The sequence below is a fragment of the Suillus subalutaceus genome (assembly GCF_016647625.1).
Source record: "Suillus subalutaceus strain FC151 chromosome Unknown DFJ58scaffold_19, whole genome shotgun sequence".
Lineage (NCBI taxonomy): Eukaryota > Fungi > Basidiomycota > Agaricomycetes > Boletales > Suillaceae > Suillus > Suillus subalutaceus.
In genome coordinates, this window is record NW_024540268.1 from 318,132 (window position 1) to 330,601 (window position 12,470).

Below are 12,470 nucleotides of genomic sequence, written 5' to 3' on the forward strand. Positions count from 1 at the left end.
TCCGGACCACACGGTGAAAACGTGCTACAATGGCTTTCTAGAGAGTAAAGAGATCTGATCAAGACCGGCCCCATTCCCGGACTTCTTCAATGTGGAGCAGAAATTCTCACTGGCCCTTGCCAAATGCGTGATGACCCTTACACTCGATGTGCAACGTGCCCCCGGCATCTAGCGAACGCTACTTTACTAGATATCACATATTCTATAAGCGGACACTAATTGTGATCACAACGAGGGATGTCGGTTCAAATGGAGACTCGGATATCACGATGTGACATTGTGAAAGTGTGAGCATTAATTTCACCTCCAAGTTCCGCCACCTCCAATATTACAGTCCTGATTATAAAGGGCTGATATCGATACTATGGTTTCCAAACACTTTAACACCCTACTTGGATCCCACCATCTGAGATGCCAGTTCCTGACGCGCACATTGTTCAGTTCGATTTGAACTCCATCTCATCTTACGGTGCGTACAATAAACCCTGTGGTGGTTTTCGCTCTCTCGAACTGATAGTTTAGCATATACATCAGATCTCTTGGATCATAACGGTGATCCAGCGTATAATTTCTTATCGCCTCCCCAATTTGAGAGTCCTCTGGTCCCCCTTGATTTTCAATGGCACCGAGTTGAGTCAGTATCGACGCGCATACCTTCTCCTCCAGAATCAGTGTCTTCCTCATATGCTTCCACTTCCTCGGCACCAGATATACATTCTGCAAAGCTGAATTCCGAACTTCCCTTCCCATCGTCCTTTCCTTCCTCCGCCGCTCTTGCGAGCATGCCTATACCATGTTCTCGTGGCTACTCGCGTAGCAAAGATCCAGATCACGTCCCACGTCCGCGCAATGCTTTCATGCTCTTCCGCTCTGCTTTCTCTGCCGCACAGAAAATCGGAACGAATATTGAACGTGACAATCGACACATCACGCGCATAATCGCCCACTGTTGGAATCGCCTCTCCGAATCAGAGAAACAGGTTTGGCGTAATAAGGCTGCAACGGAGAAGGCCGTCCATGCGATGAAGTACCCAAATTACAGGTTTCATCCTGTCCTGCGCGCCAAAAAGCCTACCAAACGAAAAGTTCAGAGGAATGGCACGGAAGACAAGAGACGCTGCGAGCAAGTCGCCGAACTCCTTCTTGCAGGCAAGCATGGCGAAGAACTTGAGGTCGCAGTCAAGGAAATCGACGACACTATGAAAGCCACAACTTCCACATCATCCCCTGATCCAAGAAGTTGGTCAGCATCCAAGGACATACAACCTCCTTGTGAAGGTGACTTTGACGCATGCGAGATACAACCATTCCGCAGCCCTCTTTTACCACCTACTACCAAGTCAACTAGTCCTTCGGTCTACGACTTTACAGGTGCCACTCAGTTTTCTCCACCGGTGCGCATATTTTCTCTCGATATTTGATATCATCTCATCGTTTCCATGCAGCTCACTATGGTCAAGACCATTACAAAATCCCACGAATGTCGCGAGCAGCCTTACCAAGCACCATATGATACCAATCAACCAACGTCGAGTACTTCTCCCACGCACCCATTGCTCCTTACCCAGCCTGATTTTTATCCTCTGTACCAAAGTGCCAGGCTCTCACCACTGCCTGTGGCACTTTACAGCGACCCTTCAACCTTGTTCATAGACTACACAGATAAGAACGATGGCGACAATATCTCCGCATTTACTCCCTCCCCTCCAGACTTTTCTGCCTTTTCATGGGACACATTTTCAACGTCGTGCTATGATACCAATTCGTCTCACTTGTACACAACTTTTCCATCCTACTGAACGTTTTTTGTGATGCAATACCATTACTCCACTCAATCCAACAAACGCCTTAGATCCATCCTAATCACTCTCGCATTCATCTGTAGCCTTTTAGCTTTACTCTGATACACATCGAACCATCGTGGATGGACATACAGATGTCGAAATGTAATCTTTACCAACAACAAACCTATTCACAAGTTTCTAGACAAGATCTCAAAGGCTTTGACGCCCTCTTTTCCCAACAAGGTCGCACAACCTACAATCTGGGCACCGGCACGATTCATCCGCTGAACAGCTTCTGGGGATGTCACGCCCCCAGCGCCAATGATGACAATTTCCCGCATCGCCGGGTCATCTGACTCCGCAAGAAGTCGTGAAAAGGTGTACACATTCCCTAGGGAGAGGGAATGAATAGCCTCGCCTGCGAGCCCACCCAAACCTGGAGGCACGGCAAACCGGGACATGCCCGTCTTTGCTTCTGGATCTGGGGTGGGGGTCTGATCAGCAAAGACAAGGCTGTTTCCGAGAGTGTTTGTACACGTGAAGTAGGCGATTGGATTTGTGGGGCTATCAGAATCGGTGCGGGTGTAAGACGAAATGCATTCGATGACATCACGAAATTGGGTTGCTATGATATACGGCGGGAGCTTGAGCCCGATTGTAAGCGTTGAGTCATCCTGGAAGGCCTTTGCGAAGACGTCAAGATATGGCTTGAGAGAAGGGAGGTGGTATGAGGGTGGAGGATGGTCTTTGATATTTGGGCAGCTGGAGTTAAACTCGACAGCGATGCGGGAACGCCATGTAGAATTTGACGCGCGGAACTGTTGTATCGCAACTAACATTTCAGACAGCCTCTCGGCGCTAGACTCCGTGATGCTGATTATGAACGGTTTGGGAGACGGTCCTTCTCCTAAGAACTCCCGAATCCATGCGAGATATTTGTGCAATGGATGGGGGGAATACCCGTACGAATTGAGGGACGAAAGAGAATCCTTCATAAAAGCTACCTGAGCGATCAACCTCGTCAGACATATGGAAGGTTATTGGAACCTTGTCTGCAGTACGTACAGTATGGCTTTCATCTTCTTCAAAACCGTCCAAAGTGGTTGTTCTCGTGACCACAGCACCTGTATAAGGGCAGTGGTACAGTCTACTGAGCTGTTGATAGTCTGATGCCCATGCACATGAGCAGTTCACCATGGAAGGTGATACATCAATGCTGCGAATCAAAACCATCGAGTATCTTATCAAGATCAGTAGATGTCTTGGATCAAATAGAATTAAGCGTATCGACACTTTCTTCCGTGTTAGTACTATCAGTCGAGAAGACCATGATAGTGCCTATTATTATGGACGTCCTGCCTCAAGCGGTCGACTTGGCTTGAGATAAGCTTGATAAGACTTTACCAATTAAACAGAGATATACCGCATGCATGCCAGTACATAGCTATGAAAAAAAACTATCATCAATGAGCTGATCAGTCAAGGACGCAGTCCATTTGGCTCCTCGACAACCTCTTCTCCTTCGGCAATGGCACTCTCGGTGCCCGTTCGCTATTGTCCCTTGCCAAGCTGTCTCTCGAGTATCTTCTTTGATTATCTTTCTCACCTTCTCCCACAACGGCTCGATATAGTGCCAAATGAGGGCATACCATCCTAAGGCATCAAAGGGAGCCGCCAGCCAACGATGTGTCTTGCTCCATTGTCTCCTTTCGTTTATGCATTTTAGGAACCAATTTCGAGAATACAAGACCATAACTGGGTCCGAGAACGCCCCGAACCAAGTCAGAAACGAGAAAATGCAACGGTCAAGCTGTCTACACCTCCACCTGACGTTCAACCCGTAATCAAACTCGGCATGGTGTGTTTGGTGGACACGAACCATCGGAGCGATCTTGGAACGATAATTCTGTTGATGATATGGTTCTTGCCGCCCCAAGTTGACATGAACAAGGTGCTGAACGAAAGGGAGTAAAATGCAGCCTTGAGACAATCTCTGACGATGTTCGTGCAGATCTGCTCGAGTTTGGATGCTCGAGGAGCTGTACGAATGATGTTCTTGGACTCTTTGCTGATGATTGTGAGGTAGTTCGAGTCACGATATGGATCTGAATACATTCCTCTGGCTGGACCCGTGAAGGGGCAGCAACTTATTCAATGATGAGCTATCATTGCAGGTTTCTCAGTATGGGGTATTGCTATTGATCGGTTACACACCAATACTTATCGTGCTTCGTGATGAGAGGATGGAACATGGGAAGACTGCAGTACATGTTCACTTGAGGATTTCTTCCCTTTCCAGTACAGACTTGTCAAGTTTAATGAGTATAGTCGTACGCAACGGAAACTGCTGTGTAGGGGTATGATGAGCTGTCACTCGTGCAGGCTGTGCGCACATATCAGTACAGAGGTTATCCGAGAATGAAATACTTGCCAATCCTAGTCCGTCCAAGACGGCTTCTACGACCCCAGCAGTGAATGAAGAACAGCTAAGCTGGTTCATATCTTTAGGTACAGATATATGACGTTCGATCGGAGGATCATTGTCGATGATCATGTCTTGAGACGGAAATCAGTCAGCAATCCAATAAGACGAATGAAGTGATCATACATTCATCTTCATTCTCAACGCTCTTCTCTATTGCATCTGCGGGGCGTCCAAAGACTGCTCTCCACACCTGTGTGTGAATGGACATGAGAGCAGGTAGAAAACGAATTTCTCGTTTGGGGGCTTTGGATGACGACTCTGCCCGCCAGACCATGAGCTCAAGGACTCGAGTTCCGGCGCGATAACCGAGGGTGTTTAATCTGAGCCCCGCCACACCAAGTTTATTCAAGGGAACATAATATAAGTGCAATTTGGACTTACCGCCGTTCGAGATCATTGATCCCACTTACGCGTTTCTGAGTATATTGAACAACCTCAGAGAAAAGGAAGGCGAAAGCAGAAGTAGAGACTTCTGATGTCCGTGTTTTATTAAGGTTCCTGTCGTAAATATTAGGTCTAAGGCTTGGTTTTGGTGTGCCAAGAGCGGTGTTTATGGATGTCGCAGAAGGTAAAGAGAAACGTGTTGAGCTTGCAGTTGGAGAAAGATGTTCTGCAGAAGAGAGCGAAGAACCAGATAGAACAGAAAAACGAGGATGAGGCTGTTGCATGGTGGAATGAGGTCGACTAGTGAGTCGTGACTTGCAGTTTTCGGCTGTAATTACGTGCTTGGCGGTCTGCCAAGTCAGCTCAGCAGTGGAGTGTCCTCCTGATACATAATCATGACACTCCTAACAACTTCAGAGGCTTCCTCAGCTCGTGTATTACACGCCTCTCCTTCTCTCCCAGACCTTTATTCATCCCCCCATAATATCCATAGACTGAGACGCAGTGGCAGCCCGCCTATGAACACTGTAGCATTCTCCTCTGTCGATTTACAGCAACACATCTATAACTCTTTACTAGAGTCTCGCACTGCAGATGTCTCTTTGCATGTCCGCTGGCACATGGGAAGCGATCTACAAGTTGCACAGAGTAGTCCTCATACAGTCGGTTTGTAAAGCGCTCGTTTCTCGTCTCCAGGCTAAGTTGCTTACTAACTTACCACCTGCAGGAGTTCTTCAGCTCGCTATTCACAGCAGGTTTCCTCGAGTCCTCACCCAAACCACGTAGCCGTCTACGAGGACCTGAGGAAATTGACCTTATTTTCGATGACCGCAACATCACTCGTGCAGGTGCGTTTTAACCTCCATGGATATCGATAGCTCCACACTCATGACTTTTCAGCTTTTGAGTGGGTTATTCACAAGTACCTTGCGACCTTAGATTGACAACTTTCAGGATATGCGTCGCACGACTATATGGTGGTGGTCCGCCCCTATATGTCCCAACATCCCTCATCCCAAGCACATCTCATCCACTTACTCCTTCCTTTTCTGGCCCCCCTATACCTTTCGATACACCCAAGGGGCATCATACTGCCAGCCCTCAGTTGTTGCTCTCACTTCTGGCCACAGCAGTCTACCTTTCTATACCCTCCATGGCATCGCAGGCCGTCAACTGCATCATGAACACGGTCGGACCGTATACCGTCATTCCTTACCTCAATTTCTCTATTGGTAAAGCTATCGAAGCTCATCCTGACCGCAAAGCCGAAGCAGCGGTGGGCTTGGAGAACATTGCACAGTTAGTTACCTCCGAGAGTCGCGCATCTAGTACACCGTGTTCTCCTCTACGCACATCAAGCACCAAGCAGGATCCTGCCGATGATTTGTCCGATAAATTATTGGATCTAGATGTACAGAAGGAGGATCCTGCTGAATCTGATGAGGTAGAATCTGAGCCAGGCGATGGGCCAATCCGCGAACCTCATTTCCATTATGGACTGTTATCAGACAAGATTGGCGAGGCCGCGGCATGCTGGATCGCCAGGTGGGGCGCGGATATGCTTATTTACGAAGAGAAAGCATCTCGTGGTCCAGGACTCCCTGTTACCCCAGTTCCCGTTCCTGCGCAAAACGTGTCGTCGCGCAAGAGAGCCGATACGATGCCTGCCAAACCTTCACCTTCCAGTGAGCCTACCGTACCAGAACCGCATGTAACTCCCGTCATCTGGGCAAGGGGTGGCTTAAACTCGAAGTGGGTGCGACAGATTTTAGGCTCCGATTTGTTGTTTGTGAAAGGGGAGAAAGAACGATACGATATGGCTTGCACTATCGTCGAGCTTAGGAGACGGCAGGGTATTGATGAAGAGGAGGAGAAAGACTGGGAAATGTTATTCCGTGAAGGCATCTACTATACCAATCTGGTAAGTAAAGATATTTCTTTTAACCGTTCTTTGTGGCAAAAACTGACTTACGACTTAAAGCTCATGGACGATATCATTGCAATATCGCAGCATATCTCTCCTACCACTGGTCGACCATTTGTTCCCCTTTATGTTTTACAGGAAGCTCATTGGGGTCAGTCATTACTTCGATGTCAAATTACAACCAAACCAAACCCAACCTCTCCTCCATCATCTCCATCCTTGAGTCCTCCACCTTCGCGAGAGAAGGAACTTGGATTGTCCATTACGACTGCCGAGATTCTTGCTCGACTGCCGGCTTCGAACCCTTCACTAAACTCAGTAGATGACAAAGACAAGCCATATTATCCCGTCGGACACGATTCATCCGTACGCATTGGCGATAGTGGGAGCATCGAAGGTGCTTCTATGGACCAACTCTTTGAATCACCTCCACCATTGTCAAGTCCGAGCACAGACAGCAAGGCGCCTGTTCGTGCCTCAACTACTGAGGCTGATTTCTTCGGTCTTAAGTCAAACAGACAAACCGCATCAGGCTGTATAGCATCTGACGCAACCGGTAAAGCGCGGTGGTCACCCTACCCTCCATTCAGATTTGCAGTGGAGTTCTGGGATATCGACGCACTGAAGGAGAAGTCCCGCTTGCATTCACAGACGATTTGGTACGCAGGAAGCTTGTTCAATGTATACGTGCAAGTTATTCGGAAGAAGGGGATTCAGCTTGGAATCTATCTTCACCGACAATCGAACATCGATCCTATCCCTGCCGCTTCGGCGCCATTGTCACTCAATCGTACAGGACACACACACAACAACAGAGTGCCATCATTACCACTACTTTCTGCATCGCAGTCCTCACCCTCTATGGCTACGCACTATTCCCCCTCCATTCACCCTATATCACAAAGCACGACGCCTGGTTCATCCCCACCGACATCATCCGGCCTTTCTACGTCCTTTACCTCTTCTCCGAGCACCATTCCGGCTACATCGCCTCCCATTGCTCCAGTGCAGTCATATCGCGACCCCCGGCCTGCTGTTGCAGCTTACTTCACTATCTCTTGTGCCAGCTCTACTGGTTCATCTATTACGCGATTCACGAGCGTTCCGGACGTGTTTTCAGTCAGTCAAAGCTGGGGTTGGAAGTCGAGCTCCTTGCGGACTGAGCACCTAGAGGTTGGCCCTGACGGGCAACCTGCCAAGCCGATAATTCCAGCCCCAAGAATGAGCAGCCTTCGCGCCACCATTGTTCTGGGCATCGTCTAGTTCGGGTCGTCCCTGGGTTTATGAGGCGTTTCTCTTATGTACATTGCTATATTTGCTATCAATACGTATATTTCCTTCCGATATATCATGTATTAAGTTAGCAGCATTGTTCCATCGTCGTCCGGTATGGAACAGTGCATCTACTTAATAGTTATGCTAATGATCATTATGACATCTGTTTCCCGGTGGCCCCTGCCAATGTCAAAGCGGTAGAACTTCGGCGAATATCACGTGATTTCCGACACCAGGGCGGCTTCCCGACTGACAGGGACCGGGTGTCAGATCTTCAGTTTTTATATCCGAACTGCGATCATGTCCAAAGGCAAAGGCAAGCAAGTTGAGCCTATGGTGCTCCTGCCGCCAATGCCCAATCCATCTGCAGGCAGTGCTAATCCCTCTGCATCTCTATCCTCCCTCTGGGGATATCTACTACCAGCACTAAACCACATCGTCCGCTCGCCCACAAACTTGACTGAAAAAGCGCCCGTTATCGACATTTCATACCACATGGGTATACACACAGCAACCTACAACTATTTCACTATGCAAGTTGAAGCTGTCAGCAATAACAAGGAGCGCGAAAGACTTACACCAAGCGGGACGGATTTGTATGAGCATATCGACAAGTACTATGCGGAAGTCGCCCGGGAACTGTTACTCGGGGCCCCAGAGGATGATTCATCTCTGATACAGTACATCGTCCCGTGTTTCAACCGCTATGCCGCTGGCGCACACTCCGTGAACCGTCTCCTCAATTATGTGAACAGACACTATGTGAAACGCGCCGTTGACGAAGACAGAGGCTGGCTCACTCTGAGCGATATTTTTGATGCTGTTGCGAAGGCTATACAGGACGGGGACACGAAAGAGAGGGTTACGAATAAGTTGAAGGAGAGGCGGACGGAGGAATTGAAGAAGTGGGGGTGGGATGAAGGGGGGACGAGCGAGCAGCTTGCGCATGCTGAGTCGTGTGCGGAGGCGGCAAGTCCGCTTGACCGTGTCGTAACACTGTCTGCGCTGGCGCTTCGACGGTTTAGAACGGAACTTATGGAACCTCTGCTGGCTGTCCCCAAATTGAAAGGGAATAAAAGGAGGAAGCCAGGCGCTCATAATGGGAACGCTCCAAATTTACCAAAAGGGCGCCTTGCGAGAGCTGTCAGGGAGTTGCTGGAAAAGCAAGATGTGGATGTGGAGGAGAGGAGGAGACTAGTGGCAGAACTTGCAAACGCAATGCGTGTTACTGGCGTACGCGACGGACATCCTCTTCGGAAGAGGCTGGATAAGTATTTATTGACGGGGACTGTATAGATTTATTATCACTGTAGCTTGATCTCGAACAGGTGGACTCGAAACACAACAGCGTATAATTGGGGTATGACATGATGAGTATCCAGGTGCACTAATGACCAGCAATATCTATGTGCGAGAAGGTAAGTATATGTTGATGATGCAGATATGTATGTAGAGAGTTCTCATCAATAATTTAGGATCTGGCTGATGCTACTGCCTGCCAACTCGCTGCTAGTCAGGTCAAAATGCACGGTAACACTGCTCTCCCCTCCCCATTCACAAGGCCCTCCCAGTCCGTCATCCACGGAAATTTTGAGGGTCAAGTGCGATGACATTCGTGAGGGATCAACCACAGTGATGTTACCCGTGTCTATGCGGTAGATGAAAGCGGCATGAGCACTTGATTCGATCTTCATGGATCCGTAAACCTCGTCGGTGAATGTGAACGAACCGCCCGCTGCGTCCCAGAAGACACCAAAGACAGTGTAGTGGTCTTCATCCAAAAGAGCGCTCACAGAAGCGTCATTCTGGACCTCCGTCAAGTGAGTAAATGCGTGTTTGAGAGCGAATGTGCCGTAATCAACTGCAGGGTAAACAGCATAGGAGATGGGGGCGCTGAGGTCTTTGTGGTGCAACCGAGCAGCGAACAAGTTGACTGTTTCTTGACCAGAAAATATACCTGTGCTGGACCAGTCACCTGTCCTTTTGCCCCATTCAAGGGACAGTTCATATGCTTCGTTAGCTCCTCGGAACTCGTACCCGACGTCACCGTGCCACAGAGTGTGGGGGTCTGTGAAGTTCCCCCCGAGAGTCCCCATACCATTGACAAATACGGTAGGCCCTCTGAAACGTCTTTGGTCGAGAACAGAAAACACAGGGGCATCCGTCTTTGAGGAGATGTTGGCGATCATCACGTATTGAATGTCGTCCTCGAGGAAGAACCATGTCTTTTGCCACGACAAGGACCCGGTCATAGGGTTGGTATAACGCATGGCTGCGACGCCGACTTGTCCATCGCTGACACCACCGACAAATGCTTCCTTTCCGATATAGTTGGTATGTTGGCAGTCGAGGGCCGTGGCATTGTAGTCGACGGTGATACCTGGGATGAGGTTCCAGTCCCAGACCGCGGCTATATCTTCATACTCATCGCCTTGGAGGTATGTGTAAACGACGCCGTCGGCGAGATGGAAACCAAGAAGCTGCAGGGGGTAAGTGTGATAATTTTGATGGGGGGGGCAAGGACTCACGTTCTGTGAGTTCGTACACTCTGTATTCCGGGTTCTTGTTGAGTACATCTTGAGAGATGTAACATAGCCAGAACCCCGAGTAACCTAGGAGTTTTTGAATTTGAATTTAGGGTGCTTAGGTACTGGTCGGCCTACCATGTAATCATTGTTATAGAACATACGGTTTCCGAGTAATCCTCCCGCGTTTGCATTGGTTGTGTTCGACGAAAGACTTCTCGCAAAGTTAACGAGAACGTCCGAATTCCATTGCTCGCCAAGCTCTTCCACCTTTGAGAAGTTCGTTAGGATACCAGAACTTGCTCTATGTCAAAGGAGGTCAATGAGGTTGGACTGCATCAAAAACCGACTACCTACTGGCCGGCGGCCACTGGTGAGCTTATGAAGCGACCCACTGGGCTCTACATGTATCCATGAGAGATGGTCAGTAATCGTAGCTGAAACTTACAAGATCCCAGTGCAACACCTTAAAATGACCATTTAGCTTTTGCTGGGGCAGAAAATTCATGCACGAACCTGTGTTTCGACATTAAAATTTATCATCCATTGGTTTCCATCGATCAATGTCTCGAGGGCAGCCCTCGCCTTAATGCCAGCCGCGAATGCAGTCCCGGCTGCTGCGGTTTCGAAAATGAGAACGTCGTTGGTGCTATCCAGTAAATTCAAAACATGCACACAAAACGAAACGAAAATGCGTGCGTACAAGTCATTCCCGTAGTTTCCATTGTAAAGTAACCCGCGGTGCTGACTGAAGGAGCCGTCCGATTGGATCTATCAAAGATATTCGTTCAGAAATCGAATACACTAGGACTTCTGGAATACCTACTCCATCAGCCATTATGCTGATATTTTCCTGTACGACGATGGTGTCATGAACTCTCCTGTACGCGTCCGAGAGCAAAGAAACATTGGACACAAGAAGACTTTGATCCAAACCGGTTTTGGCCATGTCCAAAATGTTTGCTCCAGCCTCAAAGCTGTATCCGTGATCGAACGCGCCATACGCACGTAGAGAGATATTGCTGCAGTTGCCTAATTGTGTATGTGTCAGGGTGTCGTTGAGGAAAAGACACGACTCTGCAACGAGACCGGGGATGAGGATGACCTGTGGCAATATCATCAGGCCTCGGGAAGCTGGTATCAATATTTAGACGCACGTTGGAATACCAGTTCGTGTTCCAGTAACCAGGTGTGCCGCATGGACAGCTGCCGGTGCCTCCTTCAACGAGACAGCCGACGTTCGTAAAGTCATTATCGAACCAGTAGTTCATGGCGTTGCCTATGGCAGTGAATAGCGTCGAACTGTTGACGTATTGATCGTAGCCTTTGAGTCCCCCGTGCCAAGCAGCAGCCATCGTTCCTGTGGAGAAGGATGTGTACACTGAGTGTGGGTCACATCAAGTTGGGTGTCGGGCAACTGACTGATGCGAACCCAATGATTTGCAGCTGGCCAGCTTGCTCTCCGACCATCACAGCCAGCTGTGTAATCGATGTCAGAGTCTGGCCATTTACCATCTCCCTGAAGATCTGCGATCCTGAAACGGAGTTGGCTTCAGCGTACTCGGGCAGCTTGGCGAGAGCAACGAACCAAGTTGCTATATCACTCGGGGTGCCTGTGATGCTGTCTATGATTGTGTCCAATCTTCGAGAGTGAATGATGGCGATGTCTTGTAAGGTGCTTGAATTTAGTGCTTGGGTTGGATTGCTAGCAGGTGCGCTTGTGGCGGACGTGATAGAACTCGTAGATTGAACACCTGGGGAAGATATGAGAGACGCCGAAGGCGTCGCGACCGCCTTGGATCCGAACGTCGACATTCCGCTGCTACTGAATGCTTGCGAAGCAGAAGACTCAGATGCATGTCTTCGTTTGCACCGTTATACACCACTGGAAGAAGACGCGGCATCAGACTGACCTCGCTACCTTTGGTGGCTGACCGAATTGCCTCGGCTTTCCTAGATGACGAGCTACGTGTCGATGAGAGGACCCAGGAACTTGAAGGCCATGAAGGCCTTCTGTTGCTTCCGCAAGGTTCGCTACGCACAACAGGGAAGTATAAACGAACGAACGAACGACCACCATGACCGTCCGCGGA

At 49.0% G+C, this 12,470-nt stretch overlaps 6 protein-coding genes across 6 annotated transcripts; 3 read left to right on the plus strand and 3 right to left on the minus strand.

Moving 5' to 3' along the window:
• The first annotated feature begins 310 nt into the window (after positions 1-310).
• Positions 311-1,886, plus strand: DFJ58DRAFT_166886 (uncharacterized protein). Its single transcript, XM_041378983.1, has 3 exons — positions 311-469; positions 523-1,394; positions 1,446-1,886. Exons 1-3 carry the CDS (start codon positions 412-414, stop codon positions 1,797-1,799), a joined length of 1,284 nt encoding a protein of 427 aa, XP_041247460.1. The 5' UTR covers positions 311-411; the 3' UTR covers positions 1,800-1,886.
• DFJ58DRAFT_166883 (uncharacterized protein) lies at positions 1,886-3,106 on the minus strand. Its single transcript, XM_041378982.1, has 2 exons — positions 2,850-3,106; positions 1,886-2,788 (listed from the first exon to the last, which is right to left on the minus strand). Exons 1-2 carry the CDS (start codon positions 3,015-3,017, stop codon positions 1,973-1,975), a joined length of 984 nt encoding a protein of 327 aa, XP_041247461.1. The 5' UTR covers positions 3,018-3,106; the 3' UTR covers positions 1,886-1,972.
• Positions 3,107-4,056: 950 nt separating this feature from the next.
• DFJ58DRAFT_724423 (NO signaling/Golgi transport ligand-binding domain-containing protein) lies at positions 4,057-4,937 on the minus strand (the record flags this gene model as incomplete). The annotated part of the gene is made up of 3 exons (XM_041385109.1): positions 4,057-4,340; positions 4,393-4,589; positions 4,651-4,937. 3 exons carry the CDS (start codon positions 4,935-4,937, stop codon positions 4,057-4,059), a joined length of 768 nt encoding a protein of 255 aa, XP_041247462.1.
• Positions 4,938-5,000: 63 nt separating this feature from the next.
• DFJ58DRAFT_771410 (uncharacterized protein) lies at positions 5,001-8,022 on the plus strand. The gene is made up of 5 exons (XM_041389145.1): positions 5,001-5,261; positions 5,293-5,319; positions 5,381-5,505; positions 5,608-6,574; positions 6,635-8,022. Exons 1-5 carry the CDS (start codon positions 5,049-5,051, stop codon positions 7,838-7,840), a joined length of 2,538 nt encoding a protein of 845 aa, XP_041247463.1. The 5' UTR covers positions 5,001-5,048; the 3' UTR covers positions 7,841-8,022.
• Positions 8,023-8,203: 181 nt separating this feature from the next.
• Positions 8,204-9,148, plus strand: DFJ58DRAFT_655300 (uncharacterized protein; the record flags this gene model as incomplete). The annotated part of the gene is made up of 1 exon (XM_041381842.1): positions 8,204-9,148. One exon carries the CDS (start codon positions 8,204-8,206, stop codon positions 9,146-9,148), a length of 945 nt encoding a protein of 314 aa, XP_041247464.1.
• An 83-nt stretch (positions 9,149-9,231) lies between these two features.
• DFJ58DRAFT_166935 (polysaccharide lyase family 8 protein) lies at positions 9,232-12,313 on the minus strand. The gene is made up of 12 exons (XM_041378986.1): positions 12,291-12,313; positions 11,966-12,238; positions 11,800-11,912; positions 11,535-11,737; positions 11,204-11,482; positions 11,081-11,148; positions 10,894-11,026; positions 10,826-10,843; positions 10,735-10,778; positions 10,516-10,681; positions 10,381-10,464; positions 9,232-10,332 (listed from the first exon to the last, which is right to left on the minus strand). Exons 2-12 carry the CDS (start codon positions 12,190-12,192, stop codon positions 9,316-9,318), a joined length of 2,352 nt encoding a protein of 783 aa, XP_041247465.1. The 5' UTR covers positions 12,193-12,238; positions 12,291-12,313; the 3' UTR covers positions 9,232-9,315.
• Positions 12,314-12,470: the final 157 nt, after the last annotated feature.

Coding starts and splice junctions, on each gene's coding strand:
- DFJ58DRAFT_166886 (XM_041378983.1), top strand. CDS start 412: ATGCCAGTTCCTGACGCGCACATTGTTCAGTTCGATTTGAACTCCATC. Junction 470..522: donor GAACTCCATCTCATCTTACG/GTGCGTACAATA, acceptor CTGATAGTTTAG/CATATACATCAGATCTCTTG. Junction 1,395..1,445: donor CCACTCAGTTTTCTCCACCG/GTGCGCATATTT, acceptor GTTTCCATGCAG/CTCACTATGGTCAAGACCAT.
- DFJ58DRAFT_166935 (XM_041378986.1), bottom strand. CDS start 12,192: ATGTCGACGTTCGGATCCAAGGCGGTCGCGACGCCTTCGGCGTCTCTC. Junction 11,483..11,534: donor ACACGAACTGGTATTCCAAC/GTGCGTCTAAAT, acceptor ATATTGCCACAG/GTCATCCTCATCCCCGGTCT. Junction 10,465..10,515: donor TCTATAACAATGATTACATG/GTAGGCCGACCA, acceptor AAAAACTCCTAG/GTTACTCGGGGTTCTGGCTA.
- DFJ58DRAFT_166883 (XM_041378982.1), bottom strand. CDS start 3,017: ATGGTTTTGATTCGCAGCATTGATGTATCACCTTCCATGGTGAACTGC. Junction 2,789..2,849: donor AAGAAGATGAAAGCCATACT/GTACGTACTGCA, acceptor TTGATCGCTCAG/GTAGCTTTTATGAAGGATTC.
- DFJ58DRAFT_771410 (XM_041389145.1), top strand. CDS start 5,049: ATGACACTCCTAACAACTTCAGAGGCTTCCTCAGCTCGTGTATTACAC. Junction 5,506..5,607: donor AACATCACTCGTGCAGGTGC/GTTTTAACCTCC, acceptor GACAACTTTCAG/GATATGCGTCGCACGACTAT. Junction 6,575..6,634: donor GCATCTACTATACCAATCTG/GTAAGTAAAGAT, acceptor TACGACTTAAAG/CTCATGGACGATATCATTGC.